General features: G+C 51.8%; 4 protein-coding genes across 4 annotated transcripts; 2 read left to right on the top strand and 2 right to left on the bottom strand.

The window, feature by feature from the left end:
* The first annotated feature begins 2,465 nt into the window (after positions 1-2,465).
* Positions 2,466-5,533, top strand: GGI43DRAFT_15036 (serine/threonine protein kinase CLA4). The gene is made up of 3 exons (XM_083199423.1): positions 2,466-4,446; positions 4,506-4,605; positions 4,670-5,533. Exons 1-3 carry the CDS (start codon positions 2,545-2,547, stop codon positions 5,077-5,079), a joined length of 2,412 nt encoding a protein of 803 aa, XP_083066136.1. The 5' UTR covers positions 2,466-2,544; the 3' UTR covers positions 5,080-5,533.
* A 2,666-nt stretch (positions 5,534-8,199) lies between these two features.
* On the top strand, positions 8,200-12,398 carry GGI43DRAFT_15007 (uncharacterized protein). Its single transcript, XM_083199419.1, has 3 exons — positions 8,200-8,768; positions 8,922-12,108; positions 12,174-12,398. The coding sequence occupies exons 1-3, from the start codon at positions 8,527-8,529 to the stop codon at positions 12,180-12,182; spliced, it is 3,438 nt and encodes a 1,145-aa protein (XP_083066135.1). The 5' UTR covers positions 8,200-8,526; the 3' UTR covers positions 12,183-12,398.
* A 1,937-nt stretch (positions 12,399-14,335) lies between these two features.
* GGI43DRAFT_378511 (uncharacterized protein) lies at positions 14,336-18,673 on the bottom strand (the record flags this gene model as incomplete). The annotated part of the gene is made up of 6 exons (XM_083202710.1): positions 14,336-14,665; positions 14,748-14,955; positions 15,018-15,464; positions 15,591-15,919; positions 16,295-16,391; positions 16,743-18,673. 6 exons carry the CDS (start codon positions 18,671-18,673, stop codon positions 14,336-14,338), a joined length of 3,342 nt encoding a protein of 1,113 aa, XP_083066134.1.
* Positions 18,674-19,866: 1,193 nt separating this feature from the next.
* On the bottom strand, positions 19,867-21,979 carry GGI43DRAFT_14909 (peptidase M24, structural domain-containing protein). The gene is made up of 4 exons (XM_083199402.1): positions 21,722-21,979; positions 21,327-21,515; positions 20,452-21,264; positions 19,867-20,378 (listed from the first exon to the last, which is right to left on the bottom strand). The coding sequence occupies exons 1-4, from the start codon at positions 21,741-21,743 to the stop codon at positions 20,182-20,184; spliced, it is 1,221 nt and encodes a 406-aa protein (XP_083066133.1). The 5' UTR covers positions 21,744-21,979; the 3' UTR covers positions 19,867-20,181.

Genomic DNA, 21,979 nt, shown 5'->3' with positions numbered 1-21,979 from the left:
CCTTAGGTCCAGCAGTGACACACTCTGTATGTGATTGTCGGCTGTCATAGCACGGTAAGGTAAGGGAAGAAAAGAGGACAAATGTATTTTGCTTTCCTCGCGTCACGAATGAGAAGCTCCCGCTATCTGCTATTGCTAAGCTAGCTAGCTTTGTCTATGACGATATTACACGTGTATTTGTCAAAAACTTTATTTATCCGGCTTCAAGGAGGCCTTGTGGGACGCATGAAACATCTGAGGATGAGGATTGGTTTTGCCCCGGCTGACAGGTGAGTTTGTTGCTACTTGAGCTACTCCATATTGTTAGCTTGAGGTGCGTTATCTCCGTTTTCCGAATGAAACAAATTTTCTCAATGGAGTTTACTGCTAGTACTGTACAGTAGCACATCGTACACTTATACGACACGGGGTTCGGGATCTGTGCGAAGCGCTGGAATCGTTTCTTGCCTCTCCCCGCGTTGGTTGCGGATCTCTCCCTTTGGGCTCGTGACTGTGAAACACAACGTGATTTGGGATGCCCAAAGGCAAGGCACCCGAGGTGAGGAGGGGTGTTTATCTGTGTGAAGTGGCTGTAGTGTCTGCCATCTGCGACGCTCCTGAAGATCAAGAAAATCTACTCCATCAGCTGCCCCTCGACTCGACAACCAAAGAGGGGAGCGAATGAGCAAGCAACGCGGTCAACGACATATTTGAATGGACGGCGGGTTATACGCAGCAACCTATCAATCTGCATGGCGAGATTGCTGCCGACAATCTACAAGCATCGCGACGCCTAGCTGCCGCGATGGATTCATCAACGATAAATTGCTGGTCCTTGTGTCCCGCTCCGGCTGTCTGTCTGTAACACTGATTTCAGGTGAGCACCGGACGACAGAGCCATGTTAGGGCCTAGTGCTTGCAGCCACCACTAGCAGCCCCTGGAGCCTCCTCGAATCCCCTAATGGGTAGCATCCTCAGGGGTTCGCCTGGCGGCGGCAAATCCACCTGCAGCGCTGCTGGGCCCCCCACCTCGCCCACCTTTTGGGCTCGACCTTTTCTGGCCAGTAGCGGGTGCGGCCTTCCGCGCTGGGCCTCGTCGCGACCTTCCCCACACAGCTGTTTCTCCATGGCTCGCGACTGCGAGGTACGACGGTGAGGCGTCTTGGACGAGGACGCGCTACCTCACCGGCCATAGTGCGTCAGGCTGACCAGCGGGTACCCCGTCGTGGCCCCAGTGGTACTGCCAGGTACCGCCGCCCAGCGCCTTGACCCCCTATGCATAATGCAGAGGCTCCAGCAGCTGCAGTAACGTTAGCACAGCAGCCGCAGCCGCCCGCGGCATCACCTAGAGCCAGAGCTAGCGGATAGAAGCTTGTGCAGGCAGCGCAGCGCTGTAGCAGCGGCGGCAGTTACCTGTACCAGAGGCGGCCTCGTTCCTGAGTGGTCGAGTTCGGCGCTGTGCCAGCCAAGGCGCGGCCCCAGCTGTTCGTGTCGCCTCAAATCTCCTTCCTACCACCCATCCTCGCTTCTCTCGCCGTGCGGCCTCGCTTCTTTTTTTTTTTTTTCCTTCTTTCGTTTTTTTGACAAGCCTTGCGGCGTCTCATAACACTCTTCGTCTGCGTTAGCTGGGCTATTCGCGCAGCTCCTCGTAGAAGGACAGCCAATTGACTCGCCTGCAACTCCGCATTCCTTTCGGGTGCTCTGAGCTGGACCACGCCCTGACCGACGAGACAAGCCTTCAGCTGCATCTGCACGCGCGCGAGAATCCCCACCTCTGCCCACCGACCTGCTTGGATTTGACCAACATTGGCGCATTGGGCGTTTCTCCTGTGCGGTCGATCGACTGTCGCTTTGTCTGCTGTTTCATCACTCTCTCTTCTCGCTCTCTTCCATCCCGCCTGAGCGGTGCTAAGCTGGTTCGCTTTCGTTATCGAGAGAGAGGCGACCCAATTCCTCGCCAATCTTCGATCAATTTCTCTACTCTATCGACAGGGTAGAGGCTTGTTCGTTTTCATATTTTAATATTTTACGTACTGCTTTGTATTAAAGCACAGAAAGATACCTAGGGAAGGCACATTAAAACACGATACCCAGGCCATCCCCGCAGCCGTTTCCCCCCTTCTCCTTTCATAATTCAGTATGGCTCAGCATAGGTACGTTGTCAACTAAGCATACCACTTCCGTATCGTCATGGGCAAGTCGTCTCCATAAGCGCGCTGGGACAGCCTAGGGCTGGCCAACGAGATGGGATTTGGAAAAGGCATCCACCCCCTCTTTGACGACCCAAGTACTGGGATTGGCGGCAGATTGTCCATACCGCCAAGTGCTTATGTATGGGTATGCTTCTTGAGTGGCGGTATCACCCTGGAGGGCCCTGTCACTCAAGTTAAAACACCCCCTTCATAAGTATAATATACAATTTGACCCTTTTTCCATTGACCCTATCCGCTCTCCTCGTCAACCTCAGTGGTGCTGCCACCACCACTCAATGTCAATACATCTTGTCGACCACGGACTTTATGCTGATTCATACATGCGCTTAGTATTTACTCGGCCAACCAGTTTATGAATCCTGGCCCTGCACCCCAGCCTCCCGACAACAGACCGCGTCTCAACTTGACTCCTAACCCGAATCTCCCAGGCAGCATGGCGAACATGGCAATCTCCCCAATTCGCAGCACCGCGACCTCTACATATACCGGCTCTACGATATCTCTACCCATTGCTCGCCAGCAGACCAACAACACAGACGGTATGGGCGGCGTCGCTGTCAGAAAGGAGGGATGGGCCTCGGTCAAGGAAAACAGGAACGTATTCCAACCCTGGAAGAACAAGTACTTGATTCTCCGTAAGGAGGCCATCGATTTTCATAAGGCAGAAGGTGGTAAGGTGGCATACAGCCTCCATCTGAAAGACGTCACCAACGTCGGCAGAGTCGAGGCAGCAGGCACCATCTTCGAGATCAGGCGGAGAGCAGACGGATCATCCAACAGCCCTGGTGATGATGATAGCCAGGGCGACAAGGCGCTTCAAATCAAGGTCAAGTCTGAAGACGATTTGTACGAATGGATCGACTTCATCTACGGTGCTTGCCCTGGCATGGGCGGCGTGAGTAACCCGACTAACTTCGCGCACGCCGTCCACGTCGGCTTTGACCCGCAGACTGGAGAGTTTGTTGGCTTACCGCCGGAATGGTCAAAGCTGCTCAACTCTTCGGCCATTACCAAGGAAGACTATGAACGTAATCCTCAGGCGGTTTTCGAAGTCTTGGACTTCTATACTACTGATCTTGCTAAGAAGTCTGATGACCCGTATGGCAATGCGCCCCCAGGAGCCATGCAGAACAAGCCGATGGGCATGGGCGGCGGCGGCAATGGCGTTGCACCTCCTCGCCCACCTCCTCCCGGCAGCAGCCAGTCTCAGTACAGCCCCAATGGCCAGAGACGCCCCGGCCCCGGCCAGCAGATGCAAAACTCATCGCCAACCTACACGTCAGCATCCGATGCCGCAAGAGACGAGCAGAGAAGACGACAGCGCGAGCAAGAGGAGCGAGAGCGACGAGAGATGGAGGAGTACAACGCGTCTCTTCCAAAGACCAAGGTTCCCATGGCCCAGCAAGAGGTTGGCGGTGGTGGTGGTGGATATGGTGGCGCCGATCGATTCAACCCGTCTAGAGCAGCTCCGCCAGCACCTAAGCCTCCTCAGCAGATTAGTGCTCTGAAGGCTCAGCGACCGGCACCTTCACCACCGACTGCAGGTGCTGGACGGCCTCCTGTTGTTCCGCAATCTGGCTCAGTTCCTCTGCCCAGAGGACCGGCACCGCCGCGTAACGAGAGCCCTAGCTCGCGAGCTCCCGCCTCGGCAACCCAGCAGAGACAACCTCAAGCTCAGCCTCAAGCCGCTCGCATGCCTGCCCCTGTCAAGCCGCTTAATGTTTCCAAGGTCAACCAGAACCAGGCACAGAGCGAGCCCAAGCCGGCCGAGCCCGCACCGCCCAAGCAGACTCCTGCTGAGCGTAAGCAAGATGTACGCATGTCAACCATGTCGGAGAATGAAGTCATGGCCAAGTTGAAGGAAGCTGTCTCAAAGGAAGACCCCAACCTCTCCTACTCGAAACAGAAGAAGATCGGACAGGGTGCCTCTGGCTCGGTATATGTTGCCAAGATCAAAGACACTGCTGTGGGAATTGCTCGCGATTTCCTCCGTCAACAAGGACCCAGAGCACAAGTTGCTATTAAGCAGATGGACCTCGCTCACCAACCCAGAAAGGAGCTGATTGTGAACGAGATTATGGTCATGAAGGATAACCGTCACAAGAACATTGTCAACTTCCTCGATGCTTTCCTCCGAAACAACAACGCCGAGCTTTGGGTGGTTATGGAGTTCATGGAGGGAGGTGCCCTGACTGATGTCATTGATAACAACGCTTCAATAACAGAGGAGCAGATTTCCACCATCTGCCACGAGGTAAGTTTTTCCTGCTTTAACCCTCTTACAGTTGGTGATAATATTGACCATGGATATAGACTTGCCAAGGTTTGCAACACCTCCACGCCCAGAGCATTATCCACCGAGACATTAAGAGTGACAATGTTTTGTTGGATGCCCGAGGAAATGTCAAGATTAGTAAGTCATTTTCTTTGTATCTGTTAACCACACAATGAGAATATTCTAGCTAACAATTACGCAGCCGATTTCGGTTTCTGTGCCAAGTTGACGGAGGCCAAGTCCAAGAGAGCGACCATGGTGGGAACGCCCTACTGGATGGCACCTGAAGTTGTCAAGCAGAAAGAGTATGGTCCCAAGGTTGATATTTGGTCTCTGGGTATCATGGCGATTGAGATGATTGAGTCTGAGCCGCCATACCTGAACGAGGAGCCACTGAAGGCTCTGTATCTCATCGCCACCAACGGAACGCCTCGTCTCAAGAAGCCTGAGAAGCTCAGCAAAGAGCTCAAGGCCTTCCTTTCTGTCTGCTTGTGTGTCGACGTCAAGAGCAGAGCCTCCGCAGATGAGCTGCTGGCTCATGACTTCTTGCAGCACGGCTCTCCTCTGTCAAGCTTGGCAGATCTCTTGGCATTCAAGAGGAATGCGAAATAAAGGTGATAATGTCTATTGAGCGAGCTTTGAGAACAAAAAAAAGGAAGAGAGATGGGTGTTGTCCGAGTCTAGATGTTAGTGGCCTCTGTATTCCCCCCTTGCAGCGCCATTCTGGCAGAGCAGTGGCCGACTCCTCATGACCTTTGAATCATTTTTTTGGTGCTTGGCGTTTTTTTCCTGGTTGACATTTACTCTACAATTTTCTTGCTTTGTGCTTGCCTGCCTGCGCGCGAGTTTGCACAGCTCCCTTTTTTAAGATATCTGCATGATTTAATCAAGAGACGAGACCTACGGGATTTCTTGGGACTTGGATAGAAAGACGAGTCTCGAGGAATAGTTACTTCCTGAACGAGTTTACACGATGGGGGTGGCTATCACGGCTCCACGCTTTTTAGATGTAGATTTATACGATATAGAACGAATAAACCGGTGTTGTAATGAGTTTCAGATTTGATTGTCCCATCACACGTCAATTTGCTGTGTATATTGCCTAGTGACATATAGTCAGCAGTTACCTATACATACACGAAGCTGCTAATATTAGTAGTTAGGAAGAAGGCCAATCCCAGTGTGTATTAGGGGTGCTTCTGTTGGACATTCTGATAGATTGCCCCTCGGTGACCACGTAGAATAATTTGATTGGCGAGATCGGCGGCAGAGTGTGGACGAAGAGAGAGATGGGGTTACATGGAGAAACAGGAGATATGGAAATCAAGGGAGAGTTAACCAGTAATTGACAGCCTTAGAAAAAACATCTTTACACCCCCTTTTTTAACTTTTTTTTCTTTTTTCTGAATTTTTGTCTTATCGTGTCATGAGTATGAGAGGGTGGCAGGAGCAAATTAAGAAGGCCAACATCGTCATCCGGACACAAGGCAATAGCCATACTGAGGTCATGGAGGTTGTGTAGAACTTAAGATACAAAGCAACATTCGGCTTCGGAACACCTCTACGGCTCAATCGGCTCCGGATTTATAGGCCGAATGGCAAAAATAGCCGTCTAGTTTCGGGGTTCCCATTTTTACTTCTTGGCGGGAGGCTATCAGTTCCACGGGCGAAGAGGGGCAAAAGGACGGGAGAGCACGGTGGAAGAGAGGGGAAGAGAGAGAAGATGGGAGAAAGAGAAGGATGTGTGTTGTTGTGGACATGTTGTGTTGGCCATTTGTGAGCTTACGCTCGTGTGATAGTCTTACTACTGGATATGCAGAGCAGGTATTAATAGAAATTCGTGTTAGCTGGTGCTCAGGTGTGCCCCTTGCAGCTGGCATACAACTAATGAATGCCACTGCAGGGCGAAAGATATTAGCAGCTGTACGGGGGAGCTGAACTGCAACCGCTCGCCTGATGGTCATGATCAGCCAATGTGGCTTATTAATAAGTTAGCTTTTTTGAGGTATTATTTTATATCGGACTCCGATTCCATTCTTCTACGTGTGGCTCCCTCGGCGGCAACGGCAGCGGCAGGTGAGTTTAGACGGTATATCGGTATATCGGTATATGGAGTTCAATGAGAGAAAAAAAAAAAAAAAAAAAAAAGAGTTGCCCTAAACTTGTGGCTGCTGGGACGGGAAGTGCGGATCGCATCAGAGGTGTAGCGACGGGACTGGAGGCGATATCCATTACTCGCAGCAAAGGCATTGGCGTACGGGTATATTTGGCGCTGTCAGCGTTAAAACAAAGAAATCACTTCTAGGGCCCGTGTCTACGCTGCTGGGCTTAGGTAACCTCCATGTCGTCTGTATGTAACACGGCCAAGCTGTATTCGAAGGAACTTAAAATAGGCCGGGGAAGGCCTGTCAGACGCTGATCAGTGCGGAGTGAAGCGAGCAAGCCAGGAAATCCGAGATGCGAGAGACCTGGGCCCCTAGACCTAGAGGAAGGTGGTGCTAAAGCAGGCTAGCCTGGAAGTACCGGGAGGAGAGGGTGGCCGAGATATACGAAGTCCATGGACAGAAAAAGGCACAGAGGAAGACGGTTGACAGCACAGAAAAAGGGAAAGAAGCTGAGAAAAGGGGGACAGGCACGGCCATTGGTCTGTTTGGAATCCCATCATCTGCTCCCTACATGCATGGTGCATGGAGGGCTATGCCTACCCAAGGTAGACCAGCGCTGCTACCGTTGTGTGCTGAGCCCATTAGCAGCTCCTCCAGCGCTGGCTCCCGCGTTTCAAGATGGCGTTGGGAGTGGCGGCCTTGGGCTGATCTCTTGTAGCAGCAGCAGCCCATTTTGCCTTTGCAGCGCTGCCGCCGCGGACTAGACTTGATGGGGCAACATCTCAGGGGCACGGCACGCACACAAGGCAAAGAGCTGCTTGGAGATGGCACAGGAGCAGGTGTGTAGGCGTGAAGATATGGGTGCTAAGCAATATCGCGGCGGGCAATAGTGGCTGTTGTAGGACGGGCAGAACAATAACAGCTGATGCGCCACAAAGACAGGACAGGCCCCCGGCAGAACCTGCAAGGTGGTCTCTTTTTTTCTTCTTTGCTTTTTCCCATCAAATCTGCTCAGGCGGTGTATAGTTGATGTGATTGCTGCCGGTATCCGCACCCTGGTTAGCGGGTAGTGCCGCACCACTGGCCAAATATTCACGTATCTGACGGTGCCCCAGCATCGCGCAAGTACCACCCCGCAAAGTACCAGGCCACATCGCAGGGCGCCCGTCCGGCGGAGGTAGTGACGAGGCCAGCAGGTACCTCCGGACCTCTCAGCCTGCGCAACCGCCAATGGCCCCGAGAGCAACCGCCGACCTCGACTTTTGGCAGCTTCTCGTTGCAGGCCACTTGGCTCAACATCTTTCTCTCTTCCTCTTCCTCCTCCTCCTCCACCCCTCAATGAGGCCTGTATATTGATCGCGACTTCGTCTTCCTACTCTCTGGTTCGTGCCTACGCCTCAGCTCCATCCGGGCAACGCAACTGCGGCGGCAATTCTTCGCTAAAAGCGCCATCCTAGGACGCCGACTTTCCGCACACGAGCCAGCGGAGTGCTGTGTGCGTGTGCGTGTGCCTCCACTCCCCGTTTCTCGACGCTGGAGAGAGGTGTTAGTCCAGTTTTTCTCGCAACATCATCTTGTAATACAGGCTACTGGATCTTCTTTTTCTTTCTTCTTTTGCCAGTTCCCCGGCTGCACTCCCTTTTTTCTTTTACTTCTTCTTCGTCGTCCATCTTCTCTCTGCTTACTGCATCGTCATTGCCCTTGGCTCTTTGCTCAGCGGAACCACCACGTCATCCTGGCCTTTTTTTCCCTTGACCGATTGGCTTTTTCTCTAGAGACCAAGCTTCGACGAGCATCCACCTGCTCTCCGTTTCATCGCATCCATACTAGACGAGAGGCGTTTCCCTCCTCGAGAAAATAATATTTCCTAGTGCATTCAACGAGGATAGAAACAAAAGCAAAAAAAATTAATTGGTAGCGCCGTATTCCCATGCGGCCACCTGGATAATCGATAATGTCAGCTTCCAGATCCGACCATTTGGCACTCGGCTATTCCTCGCACTCTGCCAGCCAAAACCGCTCCAACTCTCCCTCCGCCACAAACTCTCCAATCGATCCCTTGTCGACCACCGCGAGGTCGGTCTTTGGGCTTCCCGGAAGTATGAATTCGAGTAGCATTATATCTAGCAACACGCGATCCGGGACTGGCTCTCCGTCGCACGAGATGGGGGGCTCCAGCCGGCTGTTTTCTAAAAGGTTCGTGGCACGACGATAGCTCCGCCTCTCCTCCCCCCCAAAACACGAAAAGCAACACAGAGGTTTTTTTTTTTTTTTTTAAAGCTCTGAATTAAAAACCATCCACTGCAACTCTCTATCAATCAGCTGCTAACAATCATCATTAATGTTCAGGGCTCGCGAGATTCAGGCTCAAGAAGGCGTCCCTGGTTTGCCTCTCAATCCATGGGGCGGGCCACCGACAAGTGGGAATTCGACTCCTCTCCGAGAAAATATCCCCGAGTCGCCCACCGACGGCTTTCCAAACTTTGCCCAGCTGCCCACGCCTGAGAGCTTGCCTACCACCAGGCGTGCTCGAGCGGGCACTGTGCCCTCTCGATTTCCTGGTGGCATTGGTAACGGTCTGCTGGCCATACCTGGAGTTCCTGCCAACAAGTCTGCTCGCGTTACGCCATCGCAGAGCCCGTTCAACAAATCGCCATCTCCCAGCATTGAACAGCCAGACAACAACAATAATAACAACAACGGTACCTCGACCCTCCTCTCCAGGCTTCGGGCGGGTTCTATGCCACAGCGTAGCCCTTATGCCAACCTGCCAACCTCTGCTTCGCCTTTTGGTCCCTCAATCTTCAGCAGCTGGAACCCGACGGGTATTGGTCGCGAGCGAGCTACTACCCTGGCTAGCATCGCAAGCGTCGGCTCTAATGGTCCCAGTTCGCCGGCTCAGTCTCAATTCTCTAGAGAAGGAGGCGGAGAGTCTGATGTTCATATGCGCACTCTGGACTACCTTGGACTTGCCGAAACTCCTCAACCCCAAAGAGCTCAACTTGCTACTCCTACCTACATATCTAACTTTGATATGACTCGACACGCCAGTCGCTTCCGTTCCTATTCAGTCAACAACAAGGACAAATATGCTGACGAGGAAGATGATTATGACGACGACATGCCAATGGATAGTCAGTATGCAGCGTTGCAGGATCAACTCGCTGCAACTCAGGCGGCTATCCACAACCACAATATGGCGGTCCGAGCCTACGCAACTCAGGCCACGAGACCGCGTGCTCGTACCGCAGGTGTACTGGATACGCCGGGAAGCCGCTTAGTGGGATCTTACGGCAACAGCAACGCCGCTGGCTCTATCCCCCAAGCTGAGATTCGCTTGCAGGAAGAGAAGGAGTATGATGATATCTCCCAGGCAGTTGCTGGCATGAATCTGGGACGATCCAACAGCCGCAATGCGGGCCATCTCAACCCCGAAGAACAAAATCTTGATGGCCCAACTAGCGCTCTTTGGCTTGGCGGCATTCCTACATCCACCACTACCTCTACTCTCGTCGAAATGTTCAAGTCTCACGGACCGATCCTTTCAGCTCGTGTCCTCACACATAAGAACTGTGGATTTGTCAATTTTGAGAGAGTAGAGAGTGCAGTTTCTGCCAAGGCCAGCATGAATGGTAAAGAAATTTTCCCTGGCGCTGGACCTATCCGAATCAACTTTGCCAAGCCTCCCTCTGCTTCCAACACTCCGGGACATGATGGAGCATTCCCATCTCCTAGCCCTGATCCTTTTGGCAAAGCTCAAGAGGCCAACAAGGGAGCTTCAACCACTAGACCTGGCGAAAACTCGTCAGTTGCTGCTGGAGCCCTCAACAGTGCCACACCAACGTTGCCTCCTTTGCGCGAAATGACTACGGATATTCTCGACATCGTAGGAGAGTTTGGCGCAAATGACGAAGACAAGGCTCGAATTTCCAAGAGCCTGCAGTCTTCAGTACAGTTCAGCGCCTTCTTGGAAGAGATCCCCCCCGTTCGCGAACCGACTCACACAAGGGTTCACGATGCCCCTAAGCTGAGAGACATTCGCAAGCGTATCGACAACCAGATGCTTTCTCAGGCGGAGATTGAAAACATTGCTGTGGATATGCTCCCTGAGATTGCCGAGCTTGCGTCTGATTATCTTGGCAATACCGTCGTCCAGAAGCTATTCGATCACTGCTCCGATCAGCTGAGAGATGCCATGCTTGCTGAGATCGCGCCTCATCTGGCTGAAATTGGTATTCACAAGAACGGAACTTGGGCCGCCCAGAAGATCATTGATGTGTGTAAGACACCTACTCAACTGGCTTTGATTGTAGAGCACCTTCGGCCCTACACCGTCCCACTCTTCCTGGACCAGTATGGCAACTACGTCCTACAAGGATGCCTCAAGTTTGGCGCCCCTTACAACGACTTCATTTTCGAGACGATGCTTAGCCAAATGTGGGAGATTGCACAAGGTCGCTATGGTGCTCGAGCCATGAGAGCCTGCTTGGAGAGCCACCATTCCACAAAGGATCAGCAGAGAATGCTGGCTGCCGCTATTGCGCTGCACAGCGTTCAGCTTGCGACCAATGCAAACGGCGCACTACTATTGACCTGGCTGCTGGATACCTGCACTTTCCCCAATCGCCGCCACGTTCTCTCGCCCCGGCTGATTCCCTATCTGGTGCCCCTGTGCACCCATAAGGTCGCCTATCTCACAGTGCTCAAAGTGATTAACCAGAAGAATGAGATTGAGGCCCGAGATAATATTCTCAAGCGCCTTTTCATCTCTCCTAACGACCAGGTTCTCGAGGCTATCCTGAGCGACCAAGCTTGTGGAGCTACTTTCATCTTCAAGGTTCTTACGACACCCTTCTTCGAGGAAGGTATGCGACTTGAGGTCACGGAAAATGTCAAGAACGTCCTGGTCAGAATCAAGGCACAGGCAAACCAGGGCTACAAGCGACTCATGGATGAGGTCGGCCTCGCAACCCGAACGGCCGGACCAAATCGTGAGACCAGTACCCACGCAGAGCAACGACAGAGACCGACCTCGCGACAGACCAATGGCCAACATGGCCAGCAAGGCGGCCAGTCTAACAAGGCTTTCTACAACGCCAACTCTGGGGCTCCCAATTTTGAGAATCAGCAGAGGGGTGATAATGCCGATGCTGGAGCTCCCCCTTTCCCTGCTTTCAACCCAGGCATGATGTACAATGGACAAAATGGTCCTATGCCTCCCGCGATGAATATGTCACAGCTACAGTATCAGCAGGGCATGATGAATCGAGGAAACCCGCAGATGAACTACCCATACCCGCCAATGCAGCCTGGATTTGGCGGTTACGGCAACGCTGGCCAGCCAATTGACCAGTATCGCCAGCAGAACATGCCCAATGGAAGCCCAATGCAGCCTCCAGCTGGTGGCCAACCGCCTTATGCTCCGCCCCCCGGCTTTGGCATAGTTGGTGGATATGGCTATGGCGGAAACATGGGAAGTGTACCCAACAATATGGGCTACATGCCTCAGGAGCAAGTCAACGGTAGACGCGGTCGCGTACGTCCCTCATCTTCCAACAACCGACAAGGCCGTAATAATTACTAACATATCTCACTTCTCAGAGAAAGTAAACTTTCTTTGACTGATAAATTCATGGCGGCGTTGTTCGACTATAAGTCTACAACCAATGTGTGTATGCCTTTGTATTGCAGCTGGCCGGTCAGCTGAGGCAAGATTTCTTTTTTCATCTGCCGCGCGCGGAGTTTGGTAAAAATTTGAAATTTGATATAGAGGCCCCAGGCAATGGTGCTCGCCTCCAGCGGGCTCTGGTCTAGGCAAAATACTGGCTAAGGATATCTGCCTCCCGAGGATGCAGGGGCTAATGTTTCTGCGTCGAGGATTTCTCATTACAACCACTACGAATCAATCCTCTGTTTAGACCTAATAGCAGCGTGTGCTGGGCTGGTCTCCCACATTCAAGCCGCAGCATATAAAGAGACAGACAGAGGCATATACATCGTTTTGTTCTTTCTTTCAACTATCATGTTTGGACGGTCACGGATATGAATCGACTATTTATGCTGGAAAAGAAAAATCGGAATCAAAATTTGCGGGAAGCGCGCTGTCAAATTATTCGATTTCTCCTGATGTCTAATGTGATTACATTTTTTTTTTTGCTTTTTGCCTCTTCTTCTTTCTTATTTATCTCCTCTTCCGTCCTTTCTTATTTTGTTTCTTTCATTGTAGCAATCACGCGACTGTTATGTCATCTTAACTTTTGACGAGATTCAACGAATAACTTTGCTCTTTCTCTCTCTCTTTTTACCCCCCTTAAGAACAAAAGCTGGAGGTTGTTGTTCACTTTCAGACTTTTTATGCTTTGTTTCCTTTTTTTCTAGCTTGATAGGACTTGTTTATAATGTCTTGTTCGAACAAGGTTGGATGAAGAGCGAAAAGCAAAAAGCGGCGATAGATTGAGATAGCAAGAAGGAAAGTCTGAATCAAATCCTTTTTTAACTCACTTTCCGTGAATGGAAAGGGGATTGTGTTTTTAAAGAGGTGTGATGCGAGGATTGAGATGGGTAGCTTTTTGTTTCTTTTCTTCCTTTCCCTTCTCTTACACTTTGTTTGCGTTTGCGGTTCCTCGCTTCATGCTAAAGATGAGAGATTTTTGACGGCTGAAATGAAGAGAGTTGTATATTATGATCAAACAATAAAAAGTTTTTTTTTTTTCCTACAATCTGAACTGAACATCTAACATTGAAGTGAAACTTTGGTGAAGAAGAAAACAACTCTTTGCCCTTACATGACACGATTTATAGGCGTACACGATCCCCAACACTGTCTCATTCACAGTATTGGCAAACTAGGAGACCACTGTATAGTTTTTTCATCAGACCAGCTGACTACCTCTTATCATTACAGACAGAATCGCAGTTAAATCTTTGATGTATATATGATACAGCTGCGAATATCATTATTACTAGAAGTCTGCAGCTATCTCTCATCTCATCTCTCTCCCTCTCCCTCTCCCTCTCCCTCTCCCTCTCCCTCTCCCTCTCCCTCTCCCTCTCCCTCCTTGTCTCCTCTCACAATGCCCCATCATACTTTTTCGTCCCCACCTATCTGATCTTCGGTCCCAGCCATCTTCAGCTAGTATTTCCCTCACAGGGACACATTGCATACCCTTTGTGTTGCTCACTCCAAATCACACAGTATATAAATACCGAAGAGAAAAATAATTAGGAATAAAAAAAAAGTCACTTTCCAGCTCGCCATGGATATAAAATTTGCAGTCTCGGTTCCATTTCTTTCCTTCCAGCTCTCGCAATGCTAAAAAAGAAAACGTCGCGTATAGAAAAAGAAAAACAAGTGCCCAAGTCATGCCGAAGTCAAAGCCAGACTGCTGCAGGCGGTTGGGGGAAAAGCAAAAGTCATATATTCTGCAAAAATGTTCAATTATACCCTCCCAACTCCTGAATTCATCTTGCTTCTGTTCAGAAACAGGGAAATAAACTAAAAAAAAAAAAAAAAATTGTGATAAAAAAAAACACTGCGTATAAAGGCCCCCTCCAATTGGAGCCGTGAGCACCGACCATTGGGGCTGTCTGCAAGTTGGAAAATTCCAATTCTTCTATGGCAAAAGGAGATAAAAAGGGGCGATGGGATTTTGTCGTAGTCAAGCAGTCGTAACAGTCTATCGATGCCGCAATTCGGCCACCATTTCTGAAAGCAAATCTGCAGGGGTAAATGGAAAGGGAGTATCGCGATTGTTTCTTCGAAATCAATCGAGCTCCATGGTAACCTCTCCGTGGTCCACGGTTGAGGGTGGAGTGGGTTCGGTAACGGGGGCCAATGGCTCCGTCTTTTCTGGAAATGTGTCCACGTCGGAAGTGTCGGTGACAGGTGAACCTCTGTCGTTGGTCTTGTGGGTGACTGAGGTGGGCGGCGGGGCTTCGTCGCCTAATAGATGGCGAATCCTATCGCCCATAGCGTTCATTTGTGCCAGCATAGCACGAAGACCCATCTTATCTTCTTGAACAAGGCGACCAGATGCTATGTTGTCCGCATTGGCTTTCGCCATAAGAGCCAGGACATTATCATCGGCAGTGGACTGCGCAAAATTAGTGACATATAATCAGCATGGGCAGACGAGAGTGCAGGTCTGTGCGGTAGGGCTCTACGGAGGTACTTACTAAAAGAGCAGCTGTAAGCTGATCGATGTTCTCGGACCGACTCTGCTTGAGACCCAAGAGGTTCAGAGACGCTTGCATCTCGTTTACTTTGCGATCATAAGCAGAACCAGCAACCACACCGCCTGAGTCGCTCGTAGGTAGGCCTGCATATGGCATCCATCGCATTTCATCATGGCGAGGACCATATCCAGCACCACGGCGTCTTAATCTGGAAGAGTGTTAATAGGGCAAAAATACAATACAAAGTTTGAGAAGCGAGCTGGTACTTACTGCTCGATAAAATCAAGGACGACCCCCTTGGCTTGTAGCCTGTACGTCTTGCCAAAGGAGTCGGGATCGCGCCAGCCTGACTTTTCAGGTTCCTCAGGCTCATCGCCCCAATCAAGTTCGATGTGGCCGTTGTTGTTGTTGCCGCGGCTGAGGGCCGGTGAAATGACTTGACCGCCTTTAAGTTTACGGAAGCGATGTGCTGGCGCCAGAGGAGGCACGTCTCCTAACACATCATCGACGTGTGCTGGGCATCGCCAAGTCTTCAAGACGGGGGGCATAGCCAGTGGTGGATCGAGACAGTCAATGTGCCAATGAAGGGGGCAGGCGCTGCAAGGGATTATGGCTCGAATCTCAGTGGCTGGCTTCTGGCATGCGTGGCAGATCACCGCCTCCCCATCTTCCCTTTGTTTAAAGAAGTCTGGCAGCTCATCGTAGCCAGCACGCTTCCTAAAAGGAGATACAGTTAGCTATCCATATGATGAAAAGAAGAGAAGTAGTAGCTTCAAGTCGCGCCGCCAAGCCTAGAAGCGAAATGAAGTTAAGAGCAGGCAGCTAGCCAGAGCAACCACTTACTTTGTTCTGTTGTTCGTCACTTCTTCGTAGTCACCATCAGCCCCAGCCTTAACACCCTCGAAACGAGTCTGTAACTTTTTGGGGAGGCTAAAGGCACGGGGAATGCTCTTCTCCAAAGCGATGAGAGCGCTCGCGAACACGCCTTTATAGACAGGCACGCGAGAGGGATAGCGCCGGAAGCTGCATTCATTGCAATACCATTCGTCTGGAAGATGGTCAGACTGCACCATGTCCACACACTCAAAGTGGAACGAGCGTGGGCAGCCATCACAGCAGACGACATCGCCAGTATTACCGCATGCAGAGCAGTATTCATCGTTGTCGGATCCCTAGGATGCCCACCCTTGTCAGCACAGTTTCCCCCCATCGTCGTATTACACGTTGCATCATCCCCCAAATCTAGGCAGCATGCGCGGACCAAAACCGCAGCCACTAAAATTTGCGTGGTTGGAGATCCTTGCCCCCTCATGTTGTGGCACCCAGGTCAAGAAAACCATAGGCTGGTTGTGCTCCGAAACGAGGGAAGGAATGACAGTGCGAGAAAAAAATTTGTGCGTGCAGCAGACAAAGGTAGAGAACGCATGCCTCTTGGAGGCTATGAGTTCCCACAGCCAAGGTTGAGCACAAGAGCGTAAATTTGCATCACCTAAAGAGGGCTCTTCCCGTCCACAAAAACACAAAGCATGAAAATCTAAACCACATACCTGATCTCTTGGCGCACCATTGCTGACTGTTGCTGACGGTGTCTCGCCGGTTGAGCGAGGAACGCCGGCAGCAGTACCACCCTTCTTCTTCATTGGCCTGTGATGAGATTTTTTTAGTAAAGGTAGTTTGGTAGCAGAGAGTTTGAAAAGTGTCTTAAAGATAGGGAAATGGTGATGAGGGTGATGAAGAGTTGTTCCTCGTAATAAAGCAGGACAGTTGAACAAGTGATTGTGGTTTTCTATTCATGAGGCTGGAAAAGCTCTCATAACATGAATGACGCGTATGTAGCGCTTCACAACGGACAGCATTACTCAATGCATCCCGTCTTTTCTTCATTCTCTCTCACAGAGATGAGATGAAGACTGTGAGTTTAGGTGCTTGAAGCAAGAGTTGAAAAAGATAGAAAAGAGAAGAGAAAGTGAGGGGGGAAACAAGGGTGAAACTCACGACAACTTGATGCGAAGACCCGTTCTCGGTTTCTTTGTCGGCCGCAGCGCAGTTGGCGTAACAGCACGCGATCCAACAGTTGAACTACCTTCATTGAATGAAAAAGCCAAAGGTGATGAAACGGCGATATCGACGTCGTCATTGACATTGTTGCTGCTTGGCCTCTTGCTGGCTGATCGCGTGGCTCGCGTGCTAACGGGAGCCACCAGAGACTGCCGCGATCTTCTCGTCCTCCTCGCAGGAGTCACCTCGCGCTCATCATCATCACCATTCCGTACTGAACTTTCCCGTGCAGTATAGGCATTGGTGGCCTTTTGAGCATCGCGACGCCGAGTCCAAAACAAGTCGTCGTCATCTGCAGGCATTTGAGCCTTGGCAGAGTTGCCGCCGTCCTTGGGACAAACCGACTTGCTGTTGCCTGTAGACTTGCTGAGCAACAACTCGGAGCCGGAGACCCTGCCAGGCATACTGGCATCGGTCGCGGATGTGTGGGTGCGGCTCGGATGTGTGGGAGAAGTTGGCTCCGAAGAGTTGGACACGGGCTGCTTGTCGGAGGCGAGAGATTTGCGGCGGGCGCTGGTGATTGGCCGAGATTTTGGCGCATCATGGGACGACTGGGACCGGTCCCCCGTAGTCGACGCAGCAGCAATCACAGTGTCAGCGACCGTGGCACCACCACCACTGCCACGGCTACCACTAGCAGACTGATCGTGCGCAGATTTGTTTGATTTGGCTGCTTTCGCAGCGGTAAGCTGGAGGCTGGGGCTAAGGCTGTGGACGCTTGCTTCTGGCGATGAGAGGCTCATCGCTGAGGACAGGGATGACTCGCTAGAGCCCGAGTCCCGTCGATTACGCCTACGCGACGGCGTTCGCACGCTGTCGCCGTGCAATTTGGTCCCGTTGGCCATCTTCTTGCTGCGCGGAGTGTCGTTGGCATGAGAAGTCTTGCTTCTCTTGGCGGCTCGCACCTCGCCTTTGTCGTCGTCGGCGTGGTGAAGCAGGAGCCGGGCATATGGAGCAGCCTTAGGCTTATGCGGAGTGAATCTGCTGTTCGTAGATGGGGGGACGAAGTAGTAACAGCCTTGATCATCCTTTTTCCCTTCGCGCTTCTTGAGTTCAATTAGCCGAGCAAATTCATCCATTGTCTCGGCATCAGCCCTTTGCTTGAACACATCCTCGATCATGGCCACAAACTCAGAGTCGCCGCTTCGTTCATCGTAGAGTGATCTTAGAGCCCAAGCTGTAGGATAGCGATAGTGCATGAGCGCTTCATCAACGGCCGCTTCGACGACCTTGTCTGCAAACTCCGCGTCGTCAGGCTCCCGCCGGTGCACACGTTTCGGAGTAGTCGCCACTGGTTTAGGTTTTGGCGGAGAAATCACAACGGTCGTAACATTTTTGCTCTCGCTGGCGCTGGCGTTCTGCCGCGCCTGCTTGGCAGGTAGTGACACGCGCCGCGATGGTCGACGACGCGCAGCCCCCTTGGGGTCGTATTCCTCATCTTCAGCGTCCTTGGCGGCCTGTCCCCTCCTGTGCGATGGCGCTGACGCGGGAGGAGGCGGTGTTGAGGGAGCGGGGGGAGACGGCGCCCTCGGTCTGGTCCTATGCGCCGTCTGGTCGTCCTGGTGGTTTGCGGCATGCGACGATCCTGATGGCCTGAGAATGATTTTCCGAACTGGCTGATGTCCTGGGCCGGCCTCGCTGCCAGTCTTCTTGGGCTTGGGCAGGGTCCCCAGCGGCGCCATGGTCTCCAGTACGCCGTATCTCATCAATCCCGCCTCCTCGAAGCTTGCCTTGCTCTGGATGGACGGCTCCAGCCATCGCTGCATAAACGTTTTGGATCCCTCATTGGCTGCAGAGCTCTTGGCCTCCAGCGACCGCGACGGGCTTGAGAAGCGCGACCGCGACGCCCTCGTGTTGGAGGAAATCATGGTGTTGGGCCTGGCGAGTCGAGTAGCTGGTTGCCCCCAGCCCTGGCCGCGGGACGGGCAACGCTCCTCTCGAGAGTCTAGGGAAAAAGGGACGGGTCAGCCACTGCAGTCTGGCAAACTGTGGGAGAAGGGAGATGCGCAAGAAACAAAAACAGTACTTCTCACTGCAGCAACAGCGGCATCAACTATCCAGGCTAGATGCTCGGTTTTTCTCTCTTTTTCGCCGTCTGGACGCGTGGGTTTGGGATGAAGGAAGGGCTGGTTGTGGGTGCAGGTTCTGGATGAGTTTCGGAGGAGGCGGCCAGGCTGTTGGACAAGGGGGGCGACCCAGTGGCACGTCCAAGGTTCAACACTTTCCCTCCACCTCCGATTCAGAGTTCCGCCGTAAGGCCAGCAGGCAAACTCGAGTAAAAAAATTTATCGCTTCGCTCTTGGGTTGCTTGCACGGATTGGATGGATTTGCAATGCGGCAGAGGCGGTCTGGGCTGCCTCGGCATTCCGTATGACTTTTGATGCTTGTAACTCCCTCCTTTCAGCTTGTCCAGGTAAACTCAGGCTCTGCTGATACCAGCAACGCCTCTTTGGTTTCATTATTCCATGTTATTCTCGTCTCTTCTACGGCTTTCTCATCTATACCTTTTCGCTATCTATTTTTTCCGCTCTCTGTTCGTCCTCCCATTTCGCCCTCCATTCCTTTTTCCATGTTGAAGCTCCCTGGACCACTGAAATTCAAACCTCGAGTCACGGGTCTGGGCCTGGGCATGGGCATACCTGCATTAGTTACAAGAGGGCATCTGCTACGTGTAAGCCTTTATTGCGAGATTTTCCCCCTGCTTAGGCACCCGCTGCTGCCAGCCTCGCCTGTTGCCTCGGTATGACGAGCGAGGACAGCATCAAATGCAGCCTGGTTGGCTTCTTTAAGTTCGAGTCTCATCACGGCCTTTTATTCCCGCTCGGCTCTCGAAAGAAGATGGGCAGCGATCATGCCCAATTATATCGCTTCGTATCAAGGCGGACCTATAAAAAAACATATTTTGCGCTGCTTGCATAATTAATCTCCATGTTACCCCTTTGCATGCTTCCTTTATCTTATCTTTTTTTTCCTCCTCATTTCTTTCTTATCTTCTGGACAAAATAACGTCACTTTCTGTTACACTGCCTTTATCTCCTGACAACTGCCGTCATCGTCCTCTCGCATCTTTCTGGGGCCAAGTAGATATACATGTAGCAAACCCGTAGCAGCAAAAGTTTGCCTCAATATGACTTTGCGTCTGATGCCGGTTATACTGCCTCGGTTCACTAGATTCGTAAGCTCCCTCAATCACAGCATATCTCATCACTAGATAGATTGCACTTGCAAAAAATGGGCGCCTTGGCTTTCACAAATCGCAAAGCCAAAATTTTGTTTTTCTTTTCTTTTCTTGTCGAGTGGATTTTCTGCCTAAATATCAACTAGGCTGTATCCCACTTCCGGGCGGCCCTTTACATAAATCTTTGTTTCCGACACTTTACTCGTCAGCCTCCTCGGCGGTTCCATCAGCCTTCTTCTTCTTGTTCTTGGGCTTCTTCTTTCCGGTATTCCTGGCCAGGGGCTGCTCGAGGATTTTCAGAATCTCCTCGTCGGTGATCTTCTTGTCAGTCTGGTACTTGCTCAGGTCGAGCTCAGGGGGGCCACCCAGCTTGGTGATGCCGTTCTTGGTGATGGCTGGTTCGCTCACAGGTTAGTTCACCTGTATCAATAGATTCCCATGTTCTTCCACCGTAACAATAAGACTTACCAAAGGTTGTAAGGAGTCTAGCGACAGGGGAGTTGTCCTTGTCACCAACCATCTCGTACTGTCGGAAAACGTTGTTTCGCACACACTCGACAACACCAGACTTGGCATCACGCTCGTCATCCAGCTGTCTCAAGCTGAAGGGGAAGGTGCCAAACTTCTTCTGGACTTCGGAGAGAATCTTTCGGGAGGTGGGACGCTTCAGCTGGTAAGTCTGGGTTGTTCGGCGGTGGAGAGTCGCGCGGTGGTCCAAGGTCTTGACCTTTCCAGAGCCCAAGCTCACACCGGTCTCGACACCCCAGACCTCGCCCACTTCGGGGACACCGTCACCCTTGGTTCCCTCGGCGGGGGCAAGAACGATCTTCTTGGATCCTTCAATCTCGTTGCGGGCAAACAGCCAAGAAGTGGTGCTCTCTACCAGCTTGCAGTCGTAGGATTCGACAACCTTCTCCAACAGGCTGCTGATCTTGGATTGGGTGGGGGCCTTCTGGGAAGCGGCCTTGGCCTTCTCTTCGTCAGTGCCCTGGGCGAGAAGACCGGGGGGGATCATCAGACGGAGGAGAAGCTCGTTGGCATAGTGGGTGGCAAGGATCAAATCAGCATCGCGTCCGGTAACGGGCTCAGCGGCCTTCTCCTTGGGCTGGGCGAGGACAGTGTTGCAGACAATGGAACCAAATCCGTCAATCTGAGCTCCAAGCTGGATCTTGATGGCCTCTCCCTCCTTGATCTCGATTGAAGCATCGTTCTCATCAGAGGTAAGGGGAGTGTAGGGGGTCACGTAAGACGAGGGAGAAACAGTGGTCGGGTGAGAGAAGCCTTTTGTACGTGGTCAGCCATCATCCCGCAGAACAGAGGCTGAAAATATGCATGATACTAACCCTTGAGGATCTTCTTTCCACGGTAGACCTTGGCGAGCTCCTCTTCGAGCAACTTGTCACCCTGCTGGCAGATATCGACAATCTTTGCGCCGGGCACGCAGAGCTCAGACACAGCAGCCAGAACCTTTTCGGAGATCTGGGCAGCGGTCTTATACTTGGTAAGAGTATCCGGGTTGTTGAGAGAGTAATCTATGCCATATCATTAGTCTCGGTTCCCCATGGAGGCCGCGATGGGGCTTGGGGATTGTGGTCGTGTGCGACTGCTATGATGATGGCATTTGAGGCGAGAGAGCTTGCTGCTCAGCTTGGCGGGGTACCCGAATAGAGGGCGGGGAGCTTAATTGCAAGGCACAGCACACAAATACAGTGCGCACAATGAGTATCAAAGTACATACCGATCTCCTTTGTCTCCGACATGGTGGGCAATTGATGGAGCTCGAAAGCGATTCTTGGGGTGTTTTTGGCTGGTGCAGATGTCAGAGCAAGCTTAAGACTGCTCCGTCGCAAAAAATAGCAGGGAAAGAGTTGGCAAGCGAAAGCTGTGGTGTGCGCAAAAATGGGACCTCCCGATGGGGGCTTTTGGAGGGGTTTATCCGGTCGTTGACGGAGCCACTACGGGGCTTTGCATGCCAGTGCAGTCATACGGAAGCACT

Source organism: Trichoderma evansii, assembly GCF_050947405.1.
Source record: "Trichoderma evansii strain SZMC 28006 chromosome Unknown GGI43scaffold_1, whole genome shotgun sequence".
In the NCBI taxonomy this organism is placed as follows: domain Eukaryota; kingdom Fungi; phylum Ascomycota; class Sordariomycetes; order Hypocreales; family Hypocreaceae; genus Trichoderma; species Trichoderma evansii.
The sequence above is the reverse complement of the archived record's forward strand: the minus strand, read 5'-3'. Positions and strand labels throughout refer to the sequence as shown.